The sequence below is a fragment of the Notamacropus eugenii genome, chromosome 2, assembly GCF_028372415.1.
Source record: "Notamacropus eugenii isolate mMacEug1 chromosome 2, mMacEug1.pri_v2, whole genome shotgun sequence".
NCBI lineage: Eukaryota > Metazoa > Chordata > Mammalia > Diprotodontia > Macropodidae > Notamacropus > Notamacropus eugenii.
The window spans coordinates 526,047,670-526,067,422 of NC_092873.1; the positions used below are offsets into that span (position 1 = coordinate 526,047,670).

The 19,753-nt window shown below is 40.8% G+C and overlaps 1 protein-coding gene across 2 annotated transcripts in view; it reads left to right on the plus strand.

Annotated features, from left to right (window-relative positions):
- The window catches only part of DNAJC6 (DnaJ heat shock protein family (Hsp40) member C6), a 197,954-nt gene extending 181,836 nt beyond the window's left edge, over positions 1-16,118 (plus strand). For both annotated transcript variants that reach the window (XM_072649751.1, XM_072649750.1), the window contains 6 exons: positions 801-869; positions 1,754-1,888; positions 3,253-3,513; positions 6,417-6,559; positions 12,268-12,444; positions 15,898-16,118. In XM_072649751.1, the coding sequence (XP_072505852.1) occupies positions 801-869; positions 1,754-1,888; positions 3,253-3,513; positions 6,417-6,559; positions 12,268-12,444; positions 15,898-15,999 (887 nt within the window). In that variant the 3' untranslated portion in view covers positions 16,000-16,118. The remainder of the gene's footprint in view (positions 1-800; positions 870-1,753; positions 1,889-3,252; positions 3,514-6,416; positions 6,560-12,267; positions 12,445-15,897) is intronic.
- Positions 16,119-19,753: the final 3,635 nt, after the last annotated feature.

A 19,753-nucleotide genomic window follows, 5' to 3' on the forward strand; every position in this document is an offset into this window, starting at 1 on the left:
AATACTATGTAGATACGAGTCGATGCTGCTTCTATTTTAATTATCACTATTAATCACTAAGTCCTCCATAAAATGTAATCCTAATGTGATTATTATATCACTAAAATCCTCCATAAAATGTAATCCTCATATTATATTATCATCATTTTCATCATTAAAACCCTCCATAGAGTATAATCCCCATATTATTGCCATCTTTCCAACCTTCCATAAAATGTAATTCTCGCAAACATGTAAACTAAACATGATAAAACCAGTGACGGCCGGAGAAGCGATGGCAGCTGCTGAGTTCTAGAATGCCTGAGGTCCGTTAATGTGTGCTTGCCATGCATTGCCTCCAAGTCCACTTTACATACACAAGCTCACTTGAGTAATGGGGGCGGGTCTTCCACTACAGTAGTTCTCTGCTCAGAGAAAGTCTGATTGCTTCAACTTTAGTAAGTTAGTTCCACTCTCCTTGATGGCTTTTGACTTGACTCATGCTGCCATTTTTAGCTGTCTTAATTTGGATAGTTTTAGGCCTTATCCGTCGAGTCAGTTCCTTTGGTCCTCCTTTCTTGACTCTACTGGGTGTGGCTATTTTCAAAGGATCAGGCTTGGCACTCAAGCTGGGCAGCCAAGTGCCTGCTTCTATCCTGCTTGAGGCTAAAACAGAACCTGGAGTCTCACTTGGTCGTGGATCTGGCCCATTTCTTAAGGCAAAACATGAGGAGTGAATGGGTAATTTTTCAGTCTTTGTACCGACTTTTAAAAATTTCAGATAAAAAAGTGATGATCTGTTGTGCTCTCTCCTTTGGAAGCTTCCAGCACGCCCACCGTTTCCATCCAACCAGATGTTTCAGGAGGTTGGGACTGGCCCAGTAAACCAGGTAATCGTCCCCACATTTAGTGTTCAGTCTCCCTGTTTTTTTGTTTTTGAGACGATGTCTAAAAGATAAAGTGTATATCAACGGGCCCTTATAGATTGAGCTGGATTTTCTTCAAAGCAGACCAGCCTGGGATCAGTAGTTAGTACAGTGCATGGCAGTCAGGATTGATCCAGGGAATTCTCAACAGACTACAATATTCAGATGAATCCAATTAGGTGATGTGTACTTGAGCCGTGTCTTGCACTTGGGTTCCACAAACCAGCTGCACAAGCATCCATGGGAGAGGTGTGATTAGACAATAGCCCGTGGGATAAAATGGTGGTACTAGAATTCCTTAAACTCTCTGTGAGTCAATAATTTGAAAGTGGAACTAAGAAAGCAGATCTATAACTTTAGGCTGAAGCATGGGGGGCATAATGTCCATGACCAGGGATTTTATAGTCTTCCTCTATTCTCCTTTAGCCAATACAATGATTGTATTCACTTCTGGCTACTGTGTTTGGAAGGATATTGATCAGTTGGGTGATGGCAGCTGGATGGGGAAAACCGTAGAGATTAAGCCATGTGACATCTGACTGAAGGAAGTAGGCATGTTAAGAGCAGAGATACGCTGGGGAGAAACATGACCGTACATTCCTTCCATCCTTCTCCACCATGCCAGAAAGATAGAAAGACAGTTTAACAACTCATTTAGGGAAATTGTTTGAAGTATTTGCTCAGTGACCTTGCACAAGGTCGCCAAGTCTTGTTTTTAACTCTCCTACAGGGTCATATGGGTGATAACCATTCTTGAGGACACAGGACCTTAGAGAGTAATGGGGCTTGAGACTGCAAACCCCTAGTGTTGGCATGGTTATTATCTGATGACTCTACTGTCTCTTTAGGTGGTTTTGGAATGGGAAGCAAGTCTGCTGCTACCAGCCCCACTGGGTCGATGCACAGCACTCCAACACATCAGAACAAACCACAGTCTCTGGACCCGTTTGCTGATCTTGGCACACTTGGTGCAAATTTAGCAGGTTAAGGTCAAAATAATAACTTTTATGGATGGAAATCTAACGTTATGCATCTGTCTTAGGATGAACTGGTATTATAGAAGACCTGAAATTTGTGCATTTCCAAGGCACAATGCCTGAGGCTTGTCAATAGATTACAAGGCAAAAGTGACATCACAAATAACCTCTATCCATTCTGCCACTTGCCCCTGGGAAGCACTAGTTTATTTAGGAAAAGGGATACCTTGATTCCTTCTTGAGAGAGAACAGGCTAATAAAATGTTTTAGGCCTGCAATTTGTACCATTTGCAAATGAGGCTGACTTCTTTAGAGGGTGCCTCGCCAGTGATTTGTTGGGATAAATTGGGCTTTATGCTACTGGAGGTGGGGGGAGGGTAACTGTAAACAGGGCATTCAACTGGGAGATGAGATCTGTGTTCAAATCCTGTCTCTGCCATTAACAAACTACCTATATGTTTCTTCCTTTTTCATCGCCATTTGTTCATTTTAGAAAGTAGGAGTTGGGTTAGATGACTGAATGTCGACTGCCTTGAGTCCTTGCTGTGCACACTTCCCTAGTCTACCGTTAGTGTTCCTTGCTGTATACACCTCCTGAGTCTACAGTTAGGCCTCCATTGATTGAGAAGTGATGGCTCTGTTTTGGATGAACAAGACCTCATTAAGCTTAAAGTCTGTGCCAGGCACTGTACTAGAAAGGCAAAGATAGAAACCAAAGATAGTCCCTGCCCTCACGGGCTTATATTCTATGAAAACAAACAACACTGACACACATAAGAATATACAGAACCTACATAAACTAAATATGACATCACATCACAAGGAAACGTTTTAGCCATTGGGGAATCAGAAAAGGCGCTCTACTCATTGATATGATTATATGAAAAACAAGACTACTAAGAACAGTCTCCACATCAATATTTTTATTCACAAGCATGGAATTCACACGTTTAAAAGGTTTCGTTGCCTCCTGGACACAAATGGCTTGAATTAGTGTTCGTTGAAAAGAGGCAGTGTCATGTCATGGATCTGGAGACAGGGATCAGTATTGAAGCCCACTCTACCACACACTCTGACTTGGGGAGGTCATTATCTCTTTTGGTTTCATTCCTCATGTCTAAAATTTGGGGCTATACTAGAAATGTTGTAAATTCCTTTTTAATTTATAATCCTATGATTGGCTATGATAGCAGAAGTTTAAGCAGGATACATGAACAGATTTCCTAGTTTTTTTCCTGTGAACCTTTCTTTTAACCAAGGTAGCTTCCACTGACATTGTGACATGATGCCTGTGAATATGTGAGTTGCAAAAAAAAAAAAAAAAAAGCTAAGAGATGGCAAAAAATGTGTGCATTTTCCTTTTGTCGCAGGTAGTTCTTCATTTGCCAGCAAGCCCACCACACCAACTGGGTTAGGTGGAGGATTCCCCCCTCTTAGCTCACCACAGAAGCCATCTCCCCAGCCAATGGGTGGCGGATGGCAACAGGGGTCTGGTTACTCATGGCAGCAAACTCAACCCAAGTCACAGCCCAGCATGCCCCATGCCTCTCCCCAGAACAGACCGAACTACAATGTAAGCTTCTCATCAATGCCAAGTCAGAATGACCGTGGAAAAGGACCTTCTAATTTGGGTAAAATCATTCAATTAGAATTTGATGTTAGAGTGACTGTCTTGTGTTCTGGAGTTCAAAATGAATGTGTGTGAGAGTTGGATGGGGAAAGAAAGGGAGAAGAGGAAAGAAAGGAGAAAGAGTACTGAGTATGAGAAATTGGAGAAAACAACAAGAAGAAAATTCATTTAATTTCTGAGCTTCTTAGGGTAACTTAATTATTTCTTTGGGAAGAGAGAAGTGAGAGGTCTGGGACCTTCAAGTAGCTGTTCTGGTCCTGGTTTGTTTCTGAATTACAAGCACAGGTATGTGCTTTCTTTTGGCCATTTTAATCTCCAGATATTGAGGCATGTTGGGTGCCTTTGGAAGACTTTTTAAAGTGATAAAATAGGCCACTGAAAGCATATAAAATGGACCAGTAGCAGTTGCTCTAAGGTAGCACAGTCTGGGAACTCAGGTGATTCCCACTGAAGTGTGAAATGAGGGTATATCAAGGTGGCTACATCACATGGTAGATAGCATGCTGAATTCAGTCAGGAAGACCAGAATTCAGATCTGTAAAATAAGGATATTAACACCAGTAGCACCTACCTCACAGGATAATTGTGAAGAAGAAATGAGATAATACATGGAAACCACCTTGGAAATCTCAAATCTGGGTCAAGAAGTTGCACAACTCAGACTAGGAGGACAGTGAATTGACTTTATCAGGATCACATCACTTTGGGAGCCCTGAAAGCCTGCAAGTCCTCAACCTGAGCTGTCGAAAACAGTAGAAAGACAGAAGAAGACAGGTACTTGGGCCAGATATTCTTCCTTTAAGTGGCCAGAGTACAGTGTTGACATAATGGCCAAAGTCAAGAAGTAGGCTAGAAGAATTCACAAACAAAACAAAAGAAGTGCCACCATAAAGAGCGAGTATGATGATAGGAAAGTGCCAGGCAAAGCCAGAAGAAGAGAATGACTAATAAACTTCTGTGAGCAAAGCCTAAAAGAAGAAATACAGCTCAGACACAAGTCCAACCTGAATTTTTGAAAGAGTTAAGTAAGAGTTTTAATAAAAGAACTAAAAGTGATTTTTAAAAACCAAGTGAGAATTAGTGAAGAAAGACATGAAAAGAAAATACCTTGGAAGAAGAGATACTTAAGAAAAAACTCACCAAAAATTAGAATTGATGAAGTAGAAGTTAATGACTCTATGAGACATCAAGAAAAATAAAATGAGAGAGTAAAAGAAGAAAAATATAGGGTATCTCACAGAAAAAAATAGCAATTAGCCTGGAAAGCTGGAGAGAGCCAATGTAGCAATAATTGGACTACTTGGAAGCTATGACCAAACAGACTAGACATCAGATTTCAAGAAATCATAAAACTGCCTAGATCTCTTAGAACCAGAAAGTTAAGTCAAAATTGAAAGAATGCACTATTCACTTCCAGAAAGAAACCCCAAATTGAAAACACCCAGGAATACTATAGACAAAATCCAGAACTCTCAAGTCAAAGAAAAAATGCTTCAAGCAGCAGGAAAGAAGGAATGCTAAGGAGCCATAGTCAGGAACATAAAAAATTTAGTAGCTACCACTCTACAGTACTGAAGAACTTGGAATATGATATTCTAGAAGACAGATCTTACACTTACAACCAAGAATAATTTCCCCAGCAAAACTAAGTACAATCCTACAAACAACAACAAAAAAAAAGATCTTTGATGAAATAGGCGATTTTCAACCATTCCTGATGATAAGTGAATAAGAAATATGAAAAAAGAAGCAATGAATGCACAAGACCTTTTCTTGGAGTTTGACTTTACATAAGGATGTTAGCTTTAGGGAGTGAGAGGGTTAAGAGAAGGATTTTTAATGATGGGAGGAGACCTGGGCATGTTTGTAGGCAATAGAAAAGCCAGCATATAAAGTGAGATTGAAGATGTCGAAAGAGAAGATGAGCAAAGGGGACAAGTCAAGTCAACACTTATTAACTAAATACCTACTATGTGTTGGGTATTATACTAAGTGGTAGATGGGTACAAGGAGAGGCTAAAAAAATCCTCTGCTGTCAAGGAGCTCACAGTCTACTGAGGGAGAAAAATATGTAAACAATATAAAAAAGTCATATAGGATAAATTGGAAATAGTTTCAGAGAAAATGTAGTCATAAGACCCCAGAGGAGATAGGGGGTGGGATCAAGGGCACAGGCAGAAGGGTTGTCCTTAAGTAGAAAGATCAACTCTTCTTCAGAGACTAGAGTCAAAATGGGAGAGAATTGGGATGAAGAAGAGGGTTGTGATGGGTGAGAGAGGGATGAAGAGGAAACTCACAATGAATTCGCAATTTATTGGTATTGATTAGTAAAGTAGGAGGTGCTGTCCTTTTAAGGGCAAGGTAGAGGCAATAGAGGAATGGGGCTGTAAGAGTGAAGAGAGAGTCTGGGCCAACCATTATTGAAGAGTGATAGGAAAAGTCTCCTTTCTTCCTTCTTTTCCCTTCTCCTTCTGTCTTTCTCTTCATTTCTCTCCATTACCTCCCCCTTTGAATTTTCTCCCTTTTTCCCCCCTTTCTTATCCTTCCTCTCCCTCCCCATTTCTCCCTATATTCCTCTCCCCCTCTCTCTCCATTGGTTTCTCTAGTATTCTTACCTCTTATTTCCCCTCTCCTTCTCCATGGAAACCTCTTCTTTTTTTATTGATCTGTGAAGTGAGAGCATTGGGCTAGATGACCTCAGTTGTTTTCCCAGCTCCATGATTTGAGACACAAAATGAAGAAATAATGGCAACCTCATCTTTGTGGAGCTAGGTGTTGTCATTTTGTGCTTTATACAATATATGTCTAAATGTCTAATTAAAAAGAATATCCTATGTGAATTATTATTAGCATGGGGAGGTGAGGGTCTCAAAATAATTTAATGATCACTTCCTTATTTTATAGAGGGGAAATCAAAAGCAGCTGATTTTGAAGACCTACTGTCTGGTCAAGGCTTCAATGCTCATAAAGATAAAAAGGGGCCCAGAACAATAGCTGAAATGAGAAAGGAAGAAATGGCGAAAGAAATGGACCCTGAGAAACTGAAGGTGAGAAAGCAGCGAGAAAGAATTGGGTGGTTGGCTCTTGCCAGTCACATGTCTGTCCTGCCTGAAGTTGCTGGTATGACTTAGTAAAAAGGTATGTGTGTGTGTTCATCCTTCTTTGCTGAGAAAGACCTGCCATCAGAGAAATGATGACATGACTTGCACTTGATTTTGTTTTGAGTGAGGGAGGGCTGTGCGGGTCACCAGCCTTACTTCCCCTCCAGAGTCATCTGAATCCAGTAACCAGATATTCATCAGGATTACTGGAGATGACCCAGGATGAGGCAATTGGGGTTAAGTGACTTGCCCAAGCTCACAAAGCTAGTGAGTGGCAAGTGTCTGAGGTGAGATTTGAACTCAGGTCCTCCTGACTCCTGCACTGGTACTCTATCCACTGTGCCATCTAGCTGTCCACCCCAGTGAAAAGGTATCTGGATTTGGAGAAGGAAGGGCATGAGTTCGAGGCTGTGTTGCTCCATGAGCAACTGGACTAGAGGAGATGTTACCGCTATTTCTGTTATGGCTAATATTCCCACTGCTGTCACCACCACCATTAATATTAGCTAATGTTTATACGGTCTAGTGCCTTACAATTTACAAAGTGGTTTGCCTGTGTTATCTCATTTGATCTTCATAACAACCCTGTGAAGTGGGAAGGGTGTTACTATTATCCTCACTTTAAAGATGAGGAAACTGAGGCTGAGAGAGTTAAGAGACCCACCAAAGGTCACCCAGCTATTGTCTACAGCAGACTCTGAACTCAGGTCTCCCTGACTCCATGTTCAGAACTCTGTAGTGAAACCAGAGGTGTCACACTCTCCAGTGCCAAGAAACCAGATTAAAATGTAATTGGAAAATGTTTACCAAAAGAATTTAAAATACAATACGACATAGATAATGTTATTTTGTGATTTTCTAAGTTAATATGAAGCTAACAGGAATCAGTTTCTACTTGAATTTGACACCACTGCCCAACACCACCTTGTTGCTTACAACTTGTTCGTGGAGAAGTAAGATGCTCCAATCATTCACAAAATCTCAGTGTCAAGCAGGACACCAAAGGTATTCTGGTCCAAAATGGGCCTGAATAAGAGTCCCTTCTACAGTCTTCTTAACCAAAAGTTACCCACCCTTTGCTTGAAGGCCTCGATTCAGCAGAAGCCAAGTAGGAGGACAGTCAGAGGAAGACACTGTCACTAAAACCCAGACAGAAGAGGGAATGCAGAAGGAGAGGGTGGTTAATAGTGTTAAAGACTGCAGAGTCATCAAGGCAGATGAGGACCAAGGGCAGGCCATTAGATGTGACAATGAAGGGATCAGTGATTATTTCAGAGGGAACAGTTTTGGAACTGTTGAGGTCGGGAAGTGCAGACACTAAATATAGCTGATAGGAGGAGACAAAGAGGGTTCTGGCTAATGGAGATGTTAGGACCTAGTGAAGACTTTTTTTAATGGGGGAGACTTGAATATGTAGGCATCAAGGAAGGAACTAATAAGGAGAGAGTTTGAAGACAGGAGGATGGCCAGCCTTTTCATCAGAGGTTGAAGTGATGGAGGCCACAATGAGGGATGATGGCAGGGGAATTTGAGATGAACAAATGCTAAGCTTGTGGTGAGTGGCCTCCATTTTCTTGGCTAAAATGTAGGTGAGGTCAGATCTGAAGCTTTGGGAAGATCGAGCTATTGGAGTCTTCAGGAGAAAAATGAAAGTTATGTATAGCCACTATAGTGAGTATGATGGAGAACCAGTTATGGAGGAGTAGGAGAATGATTGCCCTGCTGCCGTGAGGCTATAATTCAGATTAAGTGACATAAATGTGTAGTACAATTGCTGTTCAATTGTGTCTAATACTTCAAGACCCCATTTCAGATTTTCTTGACAAAGAGGCTAGAGGGGTTTGTCATTACCCTCTCCAGTTCATTTTACAGATGAGGAAACTGAGGCACACAGGGTTGCCTTGCTGGGAAGGTCACACAGCTAGGAAGTGTCTGAGGCCAGATACAAACTCAGGAAGATGAGTCTTCCCGAGTCCATTCCCGGCATTCTATCCATTGTACCTCCCAGCTGCCCCAGTGGACCCATTCAACTTCAAATCTATGGAGTATCCAGTGGTTCCATGATCCTGCCCACATCCAATCCAATCCACATTCAATCCAAATCCATCGACAATTTAGCAATTGGGGAATGACTCTAATTTTATAAATTTGACTCAGTTTCCTATATATTGGAGAAAAGAGGCCTTTATCAGATAAATTTGCTGTAAAAATTCGCTTATTAACTTTCTCTGGTATCTTTTATCAAAATGTGGTTTCCCTGATTATCTCTTTTAATTAGGTCACATTTTTCCTTTGTTTTGTCCAAGATCATGTTTGCTAATCCTTCCTTTTTTAGTTCAGCTGATGCATAATAGATTCTGTTCCACCTCCATATTTTTAATTCTGTGTATCTTTCTGTTTTAAGTGTGTCTTTTATATAAGCAACACTTTGTTGGGATTCTCGTTTCTAATCCATTATGCTCTCTCTTTTTGTTTTATGGGTGAACTTATCCTGTTCCCATTCACAGCTATGATGACTAACTCTATTTCCCTCCATCCTATTTTCTTCTGTTTACCCCTTTCTTTTTTTATCCTGTTCCTCCTCTAAAATCTGTTTTGCTTCTAACCACTGCCTCTTATCTGCCCTCCTTTTCATCATCTGTCCCCTTTCCCTTATCCCTGTCCCCTTTTATTTCCCTATTGGGTAAGTCTGATTTCTTATTTTGTATATATATATATATACATATATATGTGTGTGTGTGTGTGTGTGTGTGTGTGTGTGTGTGTACATATAATATATAATAATATATGTGCATATAATGTATATGTGTATGTATTTCCCTCTGAACCAATTCTGATCCATCTGGCTCATGATTTTAAACAAACATCCCACAGATTTACCTGTGGCTAGATTCCAACATTCTTTGGCTATACATCTCTGATTCATACTTTCAATTTCTCCTGCATAGGGTGTGATGAGAGGTGACAGCTCAATTTTGAGTTTCAGAGAGGAAAATTGCTCTGGAAAAGGCTAATTCTGCCCTGGAAGTATTACCCTTTGATTACAGACTCTTAGATCAGTTATCAGACACACAAGGAGTATAATCTTCTCTTGACAGAGGGAAAAATTGAAGGCCTTAGAAGATTAAATGATTTGCAAGGGTGATGCTCTGAATGAGTGACAGGCATCTTGTGCCTCCAGGTCACTTAAGAGAATGAGATGGCAAAGTAGGCTTCAGAAAATGGTTTTGTTATCATGCATACGGTGATTATAGGAAGACAAACTGCCACTTAGCTCTACTTTGCTATGGAATTTCACCCTTGCAAGCTCTGGTATTTTCTCACCAAAGAGGAATTCACCTTGGTCTGCTGACTCCAGAGGAGGCAGCTAGGATCATATGAGGAAAAAGCCCAGATCCTCCAATGGATATCTTGGAATATTCCCCTCACAGATTGAGCTCATAGCTCATCCAATGGAATTCTGAGCCATTTTTCCCATAAGTCCTCCACTAGGGAATCCATCCGATGTGCTTGGGACCTATCATTCTAGTCCTTGATGTGAGGAGGAGGCTGGTGGGTAACTCAAGCTGCCTGTCCATTACATCCTCACAGTCACCATCTGATCAGCTCATCTTTTCTCAGGCATCCATTTCTCTTCATCCCTTATTCCAGTTCCTTATGGTTCCTTATTTGTAGGATATTGTGTTCAATTCCCTTATTCCAGTTCCTTGTGGTTCCTTATTTGTAGGATATTGTGTTCAATTCACAGCAAACATAAGCTTCTCCATTGCTCTCTAAGAAATACATACCACTTGTAATTCTCAGAGACTACTGTGCTCCCTGCCTTATAGTGATACAACACCATTGGTAGGGTATCAGCATTGAGAATGTGGGTCTTTGTTCCACAGTGGAATGAACTTCATGATGAGTTTAATGTGTTCCCTCCCACCAAAATCTTCAAGGTAAAAGCTGGTGGCCACCTGTCAGACCCTGGAATGTGGTATTGATTGGATTCACGGCCACTGATGTCCTTCTTTGAGATTCCATGACTTACGTTGATTGTAGCAGTGTGATATAGTGGACATAAGACTATCTCTTGAGTCAGAAGACCTGGGTTCAAATCCCACCTCTGATATTTTCTGCCTGTACAGCCTTAGGCAAGTTACTTGACCTAGGCCTCAATTTCTTCATCTGTGAGATGAGGAGGTTGTATTTAAAAGCCTTTAAGGCCCATTAAAGACCTAGGACCATGGTCATCAGATGATTTCATGCTTTGGGTGCCATTTTGTGAGTTGTCTTTTTACTTACTGTCTCTCTGAGCAGAACCATTTTCCCCATTAGCTTCATTAAATGTTGAATTTCTGTAGTAAAAATTTTTATTTATGTTAAAAAGATAAAATTTTAGCATACATGTCATGTGGGACCCACACGTTGAGAACAGCTTTTTTTAAATTACTGATAGTGACTAGCATTTATATAGCACTTTCAAAGTTTAGAGATTGATTTGCTTACATAGAAAAATACCTTGGTGTAGTATCTGGATGTGTGGATGATGGAAACTCTAGGTGTAAATCCTGCTCCTTTATCCTTGCTTAGTGTAGAATCAACACTAGGCAAGTCATTTAACTCTCTGAACCTCAATTTCCTTATCTGGAAAATAGGTATATTAATTCCTATAGTACACTCTATAAAGGTCAACCTATTCCATTGTATGTATTTTCTTCCCTATTAGAATATAATTATATATAGAACATATATATATATATATAATTATATAGAATGTGTAGAATATAATCATATATATTATAGAATATAATTAGAATTAGAATTTTCTTGTTTTTTTATTTATATGCCCTTACTGCTTCTGGAATGAAATATAAACTTCGCAGGCAGTTATATGAAGTCACCACCCATCTGGCTCCAACCTCCATTTCCAATCTCATTTCATTTTATAGGGTTCTTCATAAGGGCTCTGGTCATAGAGTTAGGTTCCTAGAAGCTGACTGCAAAGTCCTTGTGAAGTCATTGACTCTAATCCCCTCATTATACGGAAGAGGAAACTGAGACTTCAAGAAACTGTGATTATCCTGGGCTCACATACCTAGTAAATGCCCAAGGTGGGATTTGAACTGAGGTTTTCTGGACTTCAAGTCCATTGTCCTGTGTATGTGAGGCTCAGATGAAAACGAATATAGAAAATGCTTTGTACTATATAATGCCAACTAACATCATCATATCTTCTCATTTGGATCCCATAGGCTTCTGCAATTGGGACTCAGTATTCAGTTAGATCCATGATACATTTAGGAAGTTCGCTCCAATGATGCAGATAGCAACCCATCCACGTTTGTCTATCCCGGGCAATTTTTGTCCAGGTTGTATGATTCCCTTTTTCAAGATGGGAACACTGAGAGTCTGAGTGGTTACATGACTTGCCCACTGTAAGTGTCAGAAGAGGGTTTCAGACATAAGTTTTCCTGATATCCAGTCTTGTCTTTCCCCTCATGCTTTGACTTCCAGATGGGCCAAGTTTACAGGCAACAGTTACTCTGTCTTATCCCAGTACCTTAATTCTTCACCACACCCTGTACGTACTTTGACTCTTAGCTACCTCCCTGGCAGTAGAGTAACCCTGGCCGTTGAAAGGATGCTGATTTCTGTGTCTTCTTTTACAGATCCTGGAATGGATAGAAGGCAAAGAGAGGAACATCAGGGCACTGCTGTCCACCATGCACACGGTGCTATGGGCGGGGGAAACCAAGTGGAAGCCCGTGGGCATGGCCGACCTGGTCACTCCTGAGCAGGTGAAGAAGGTCTACAGGCGGGCCGTGCTTGTAGTGCATCCAGACAAAGTGAGTAGAATTGGAGGAGGCTGGATACACATCACCCATGTTCTTCCAGGAATGGTCGCATCAGTAGTTTGCTTTGTTCTGCACATTTGCCATCATGAGCCACAGGCTTCTTATCAACTCTGGATCCCCAGTGCCTGACACGCTGTCTTGCAAATTTTCATGAATGAAAGAATGAATAAATTAAGACATCAAAAAGCACTTAAGCGCTTACTATGTGTCATGCACTGGAGATAAAAATACAAAAATAAAACAGTTCCCGCCCTTATGGAGCTCATAACGTAATAGATGAGACACAGCTACAGGGCAGCTGGCCAGCTGGGATGTAGAGGTCCATATAAGGTACTTGTCAGTTGAGGTAGCATGGGCCTCAGAGAAGGGGCTCCAGAGCTAAGAGGGTTAAATCTTCCATAGTGTCATCTCTAGTGTAGACGATGGAAGACAAGGCCAAGAAGGAAAGGACCTATGATCTTATCTGTGAGAAAATAATTGTAAAGTGCTTAGCACAATGTCTTAAACAGTGGGTACTTAAGAAACATACCTTCCTTCCCTCTTCCTTCCCCCAGCACCTAGTATCTTGCATATATTTTGTGTATATTTATCTACGTGTGTGTTGTCTTTTCCAGTAGAATGTAGCTCCTTAAGGGCAGGGGCTGTATCATTTTGTCTTCATACTCCTAGCACCTAGCACATCATCTGGCATGTGGCGGGCATTTAATCAAGGCTTGTTGATCAATGATTGACTTCCCCAAACTACAGTGAATCAGTAGGGTCAAGTTCAAAACTTTTAAAATAATTTTCATCTAGTCAACAAACATTTGTTAGACACCTACTACATGCAAGCCACTGTGTTAGGCAGTGGGGACACAAAGTGAAAACAGAATAGCCCCTGCTCTCTAGGGGCGTATACACTTTGGATTCTCGTTGATTTATCTATACGTGCATGTGGACAGCTACCTTGTTCGGGTATGGGGATATGGATGGACCCAGGATTTCACTGATGCCCCAGATCTTCTGGGTGAGAAATCTTGCTCTGGAAATGGAGGTCTGCATTGTCTAGTCTCAGAGAGTTGCCAACAGTCCTGAGAAGTTGAACAACATGTCCAGGGTCTCACATAGCCTGGGTGGGTCAGAGGCAGGTCCTGTTTCTTTCATTAGCAGAAGAGAAAACACCATGAGCCACATGACTGTAGCAAGACTTCCCACAAGACTGGGAAGGGCCGCGCTGGTGTCCTGAGAACCATCCAGTTAGAACAAGATGGCAGTATGGCTCACGTAAGCCCCAGGGAGCAAGGCATGGAAAGTGCATATTTCAGTTTCAACCCATGGTGCCTCTTCTAGTAACTGGTCTCCAAAAGATGGACTAATAAGAAGCAACTTAATTTTCTGAACCCAGGCAGATGAAAAAGTAATGCTAATAATAACAACCTAATAGCATCAACTAGCATTTATATAACACTTTACGTTTGGTATTCCATTTGACTCCTCTAGCTACCCAATGAAATAGGATTATTTTTCAGATAAGATTATTTTCATTCAGCCTGAAAAAAGTGAAGGGATTTTGCTCAGGGTCACACAACCAATCTGAAGCAGGATTTGAATTCAAGCCTTCCTGACTCCTCCAAGTCCAGCATGGCATCGCGTGCCTCCCATAGATGCCTTCACACTGGAAGCCTGGCAGCCAACTACTGCTTGTAGCACCAAGTTAGTAAGGAGAGTTAGTTATAGTAAGAAGTTACCAGGAAGCAGCAGGACACGCTAAGCAGTAGGCCTTAGAGTCAGGAAAACCAGCTCCCGAGTCTTGTCGTAAAATAAGCTCATTGTGACCTATAAAAGGTTCAAGAGATAGTTATTCAATAATCATTTCTTTCACCATAATGAAAAATTCAGAATGTCCTTTAGAAAAGGGAACGTGGGAATTTGAAGACATGAGAGATATTAAGGAGAGGGAAGGTGCCATGAATCTTTTTCTGGTGGGTAATCACTTCTTTATTAACTAATACTTCAATCTGAGAGCATGTATTAAGTGTGTATTATGTGTTGATGATACACTGGTGATACAAAAGAAGAAACTCAAAAGTTGTCCATGCCCTCAAGGAGCTGACATACTATTTTCTAGAAGCCAAAGGGAGGGGGCTGGGAGAGTTGGTCAGAGTTTTCTAACAGAAAATCAGATTTGCTTTCTTCATGACTGGAATGGAGAGAAAGGGAGAGACCAGGTCTTTTGGTCCAATTCACCAACATTTCAAGGCGTACTGATAACACTTCCAAACCTATGGTAGCAATCATTACATTAGTGCCTAGTTAGTAAGGATAATTAGTTATAATAAGATGTTACTGAATTAAGAGTCTTGGAGTCAGGAAAATGTGGTTCTAAGTCCCGCCTCTGACATTTACCATCTTTGTAACCCTGGACGAATCACTCCAGCTCTCATGTTCTAGGCAACTCTAAATCTTCATTGGCAGAGATCATTTTCTAACTGGGAGATCCCTACAGGGATGAAATCACAGATAGGAAACACATTTAGAAAAAAATGGAAAATATCACATGGTATCTTCCTCTCACTGGTGGCTACTCCCAAGTTAGATGCTTCTCCTCCCTCCTCCCCCTGCTCCCTGGCTTCCCTGGCACCCCACCCTCATCTCACAGCCCTGGGGATTCCCTTCTCCTCATACATACCCCAATGCACTGAAAGTAGACTCTTATACTACTTGTACCCCTCTCAAGAAGAGTGTGTTTCTCCTTGTATCTCTAGTGCCTAACATAGTTCCTGGCGCACTTAAGTGCTTAATAAATACTTGAATTGAGTTGCCCCAAAGATGAAGACATCTAGTTACAGCTCCTTTCTATTATTTTTCTATAATTGGGAATTCTTCTGAAGAGGTGCAAGTGAAGAGTTAGAAATTAATAACATTATTACTACTAAAAATTATCTCAATAATAATGCTAATAATTATATAATGATCTTCATAAAGTTTCTATTTTTAATTTATGGAATAAAACAAGCATTTCTATAATATAGTATAATAAAAAAGATGACTGCACATGAAACTGCAAATCTTTTATTTTAAATATATAATAATGTTATCATGTACATTTCACTTTTTCCTCTCCCCCCTCCCACTTAAGGTTTGCAAAGCACTTCATCTGATTCTCAGAATAAGCCTGTGAGACACATGCTTTTATTATCTCTTTCACACACGAGGAAACTGAGACTGAGAGAGGCTATATAATTTTATTGGTGTCACACAGCTATTGTGTGAAGCAGGATTTGAACCCATATCTTCTTGATTTTTAAGTCTAGCACTATACCTGCTAAGCTACCTAGCTGCCTTTCAAAAAAAGCAAAGGTTTCATGAGAAAATTTGACTGCTTTCCTTCATTAACAGCTCCCAGATACCATCTTGTGATCCATGGTCTGCTAGACATCATCTACTTCTCTTCTTTCTTTCTAGGCTACTGGGCAGCCGTATGAACAATATGCCAAGATGATCTTCATGGAGCTGAATGACGCCTGGTCAGAATTTGAAAATCAAGGCCAAAAGCCCTTGTATTAACCTGTTCTTTCCTCTATCTCCACTGCAGACCTAGGCTAATGCTTCTTTCTCTTGTCCCAATGGAGATTTTCACAGATGAACCCAAATGAGACATCCCCAACAACAAATACTTAAAATTCTCTACCTGTCACTTTCCTGATGAGTAAAGAAACAGGAGGCTAGGATTCCAGATGTTATCATCTTAAACCTTCTAGAATGTTATAGGCATGTGAGTGACCCTGAAGATCCAATGACTAGAGTTCACAGCCCTATGGAAAATGAGGTGGTATATACTGAAGAGAGAGTTTTAATGGGGGAGGGAGTAGGGGAGTTGGGGAGGGGAGATGATGTACATCGGATCAGGTGTGTGACCTTCATCTCCTTGACCAAGAAGGGATAGACATTTTACATTTTAGGAAAAAGGGAGCAAAAAATGGGGTAAAGAATTTGCTCAGTTGGAAGATTGGATTTTTTTTTTAGAGGTTGATGTTTAGATTGCGTCAAAAAGACGTTTTCCTTGTCACCGGGTCAGACAAACTTGGGTAGAGCCAAACACCTTGGATAGGTACTTCTGCCCTAGAGCATCATTCTGTATAGTTATATTGGCCCATATGTCTTTTGTGGCCTACTTGAAAGTTAATGTGAAACTTGGGAAGAGCTGTAACTCCATTTCAGTAGCCACTGATTATCACTTGATTTGGCTGGGTAAATTAAAGCAAATGGAGCATCTCAAAGGTCCCTGTCCCTACAAAGAGGCTTAGAGTCTTCAGCTCCATTTCTTTTGTTTAAGCTATGGTTAATTATCTTTTGAAAAACCTACCATTGACTAATTTTATACGAGATGGAGAGGAACGTTTTTTTTTAACTGGGAGATGGGGAATATCGTCCCAGGATTTTTATTCCAATCATTTTTCTTGGTCACAAATGTTGTCCTTAGCTAGAAGTAGGTTCTAAAGGAGTTGACCTTGTCTCCCACTTATCAGAATTTGCATTCAGAAAAAAACTGCCTTCCATAGATTCCTGAGGATCTGGAAAATAAAGAATGGGAAGGGTCAGAAGTTAGAAAATTTCAGGTTTACTTCCAGACCAAGTCAAATGATTTACTAGTGTTTTCTTGCTTATTATTCACCTGGGGAAAGTCTAGACCCTCCCCTTCCTACCTCCTTAGAAGGTCCCAAAAGGGAATCCACACATGCTTCTTGATGGGAAAGCACCAAACAGAAGCTGCCTCGTCCTCCTCGAACCTGGAGTTCAGCACAGGTTGGTTTTCTCAGAAATATCCTGGGTCAACCCAATCTCACCTCCTCTTTCTTTACTTCACTGACAAGTAGGTCCAACAGACCAACCAGATTTCTCGGCTCATTCTCTAGGGAAAATTCCATCTGAAATATCATAGAAATATTTCTCAAGTCGGTATTTTTAAAGACAATCATTTCTTTGCCCATTTTCATTTCCTTACAGCACTGAAAATACTGAAAAAGCAGCATGTCAGAATCCATCCTGTGTGGTAGGGCACCTCTCTTCCTCTTTTTCCTCTTCATCATTGGGTTCCTTCCCTCCTCCCCTTTCTGGTGTATAGAGTTCATATTTATTTACTGCCATTGACTGACGATGACACCTGCACATGATGTTATTCCCACCTTCCCTTCTATACAAACATAAAGCATTCGAGGTAACCATAACCAACTGGATGTTATTTATTAACCCATTCAGAAACAATGTTTTGGTCCAGTCTGTGCTTGTCCTCTTTGACACTGGAATGTGAGCCACGGTCCTGTGACTTGTTTTGTTCTCATCCCCATCATGTAGATATTGTGTGACCGACGCCTATATAATATTACTACTAATAAAAGAAAAAAGGGTTTCCTGTGGATGTAATGTACATTTTGAAATGATAGAAGTCTATTAGCTTTGTATGGGGTAACCCATCAGTGTCCATAGCTCCCAACACCATTACCTTTATGTACTCAGCAAAGAGAGAGAGGCTCTTTCCTGACCTGAAACATTTGGGATCCCTGCTGCCATGTTTGCTTTCTGGATGCATTAAGATTCTGGACCCCCGGCTGATCTCGAAATTCTTAACTTATAAGGAACAAGAGGTTTTTGCATTCCTTTTAAACATTTGGTAGCAACAGCTTGCTGATGTTCAGGTCAACTGTTCACTAAGGAAAAAATATTGTAATATATATTTTTTTGTAAATATACTCTACACAATGAAATGTGCGATTGGTCTCAGATGTTTGTAATATATATATTAAAAAGCTCAAACAGTATTTGTTATAAACTTAAGGTATGTTTTGTGCTTGTGGAGGTGAAGGGATCAAAGGTAGTTAGAGCTGGCTGCAGCTCCCTTTGGAAGAAATTGGGGGAGGAGACCTGCTTGTGCAGAGAAGGGGACCTTTCATGGGATCCTTGAGTTTGTATGTTCAGGTCTTCATCTGCCAGCCAGGACACACACATACACTCCAGGTAAATTATCATTTGGTCAGTCAATAAGAATTTATTAAATGCTGTCTAGCTAGGTGGTACAGTGAATAGAGTGGTGGGCCTGGAGTCAGGAAGACTTGAGTTTAAATCCAGGTTCAGATACTAGGAAAGTCACTTAACTCTCTTTGCCTCAGTTTCCTCATCTGTAAAATGAGCTGGAGAAGGAAGTGGCAACATACTCTAATACTCTTGCTAAGAAAGCCCCAAATGACATCAAAAGAATTGGACTTGATTAAAAAATGACTGAACAGAAACGGCATATCAGGCACAGCACTGCATTCTGGGAGTACAAAGCCAAGGCAAACTCAATGCCCTCTAGAAGAAAAGGCTACGTACACAGAGGAGATGGCAGGTAGAATTAAGGAAGGGGCCCACAGACCTCCAGGGGATCTAGATTGGATGGATTTCAGTGACCCCATGAATTTGGATGAGGAAAAATTACATTTTAATTTCAGTTTTATTGGTCATACCATGCATTTCATTTTATACTTAAAAACATGATTCTGAGAGGGAATCTCTGGGCTTCAGCAGACTGGTCACCAAATGGGTCCAGAATACAGAAAAAGGTTAAGAACCCCTTGTCTGAGGTTTAAAAATGACATTTCCTACATTAGAAAATTGTGACCCCCTGACTGTAACCATTCACTTGAACCTCTGGGCCTTGGGGTCATAGGCAGAGAGTTGGCATATGGTGGAACGACATCCCCTTCATTTTAGGAGTTAGAAAATTTAGAGTGCGGAGGGATCACATGGATAGTGAGCTTTTGAAGTCATGCTGGGGAGCTTTAATCAAAGCATTTTTCCTCTTTGGGCCTTCTTCCCCTGTAAAATGAGAAGGGTTAGCTTTGGATGATAATGTAGAGTCCTTTGTGGTCATAAATCCTATGAACCCATGACTTGGCATGTGACTAAATAAATACTTATGTGGCATTTGGGACAGAAATTTCTGATGTTGAAGACAGGCATTTTTAGCCTCACTTCTAAATGCACTATTGTTGACCCCAGCCAAGATTAGGTGGCGACCTTGCCAAACTCTAATGTTGTCTCCATCAACTCTTCCTGCAACAAGCATTTATTAAACTTTTTCATTACTATGAGACAGGTACTGTGCTAAATGCTGGGGACTCAGAAACAAAAGCCAGAATCTGCTTACCTTGCACTGGGTAGAACATGTACACCCTAAGCCTCAGTTTCCTCATTTGTAAAATGAGATAGGGGGACTCAGTGACCTCTGAATTCCATTCTAGCTGTAGTTCTATGAGCATATGAGTATATACAAAGTAATTTC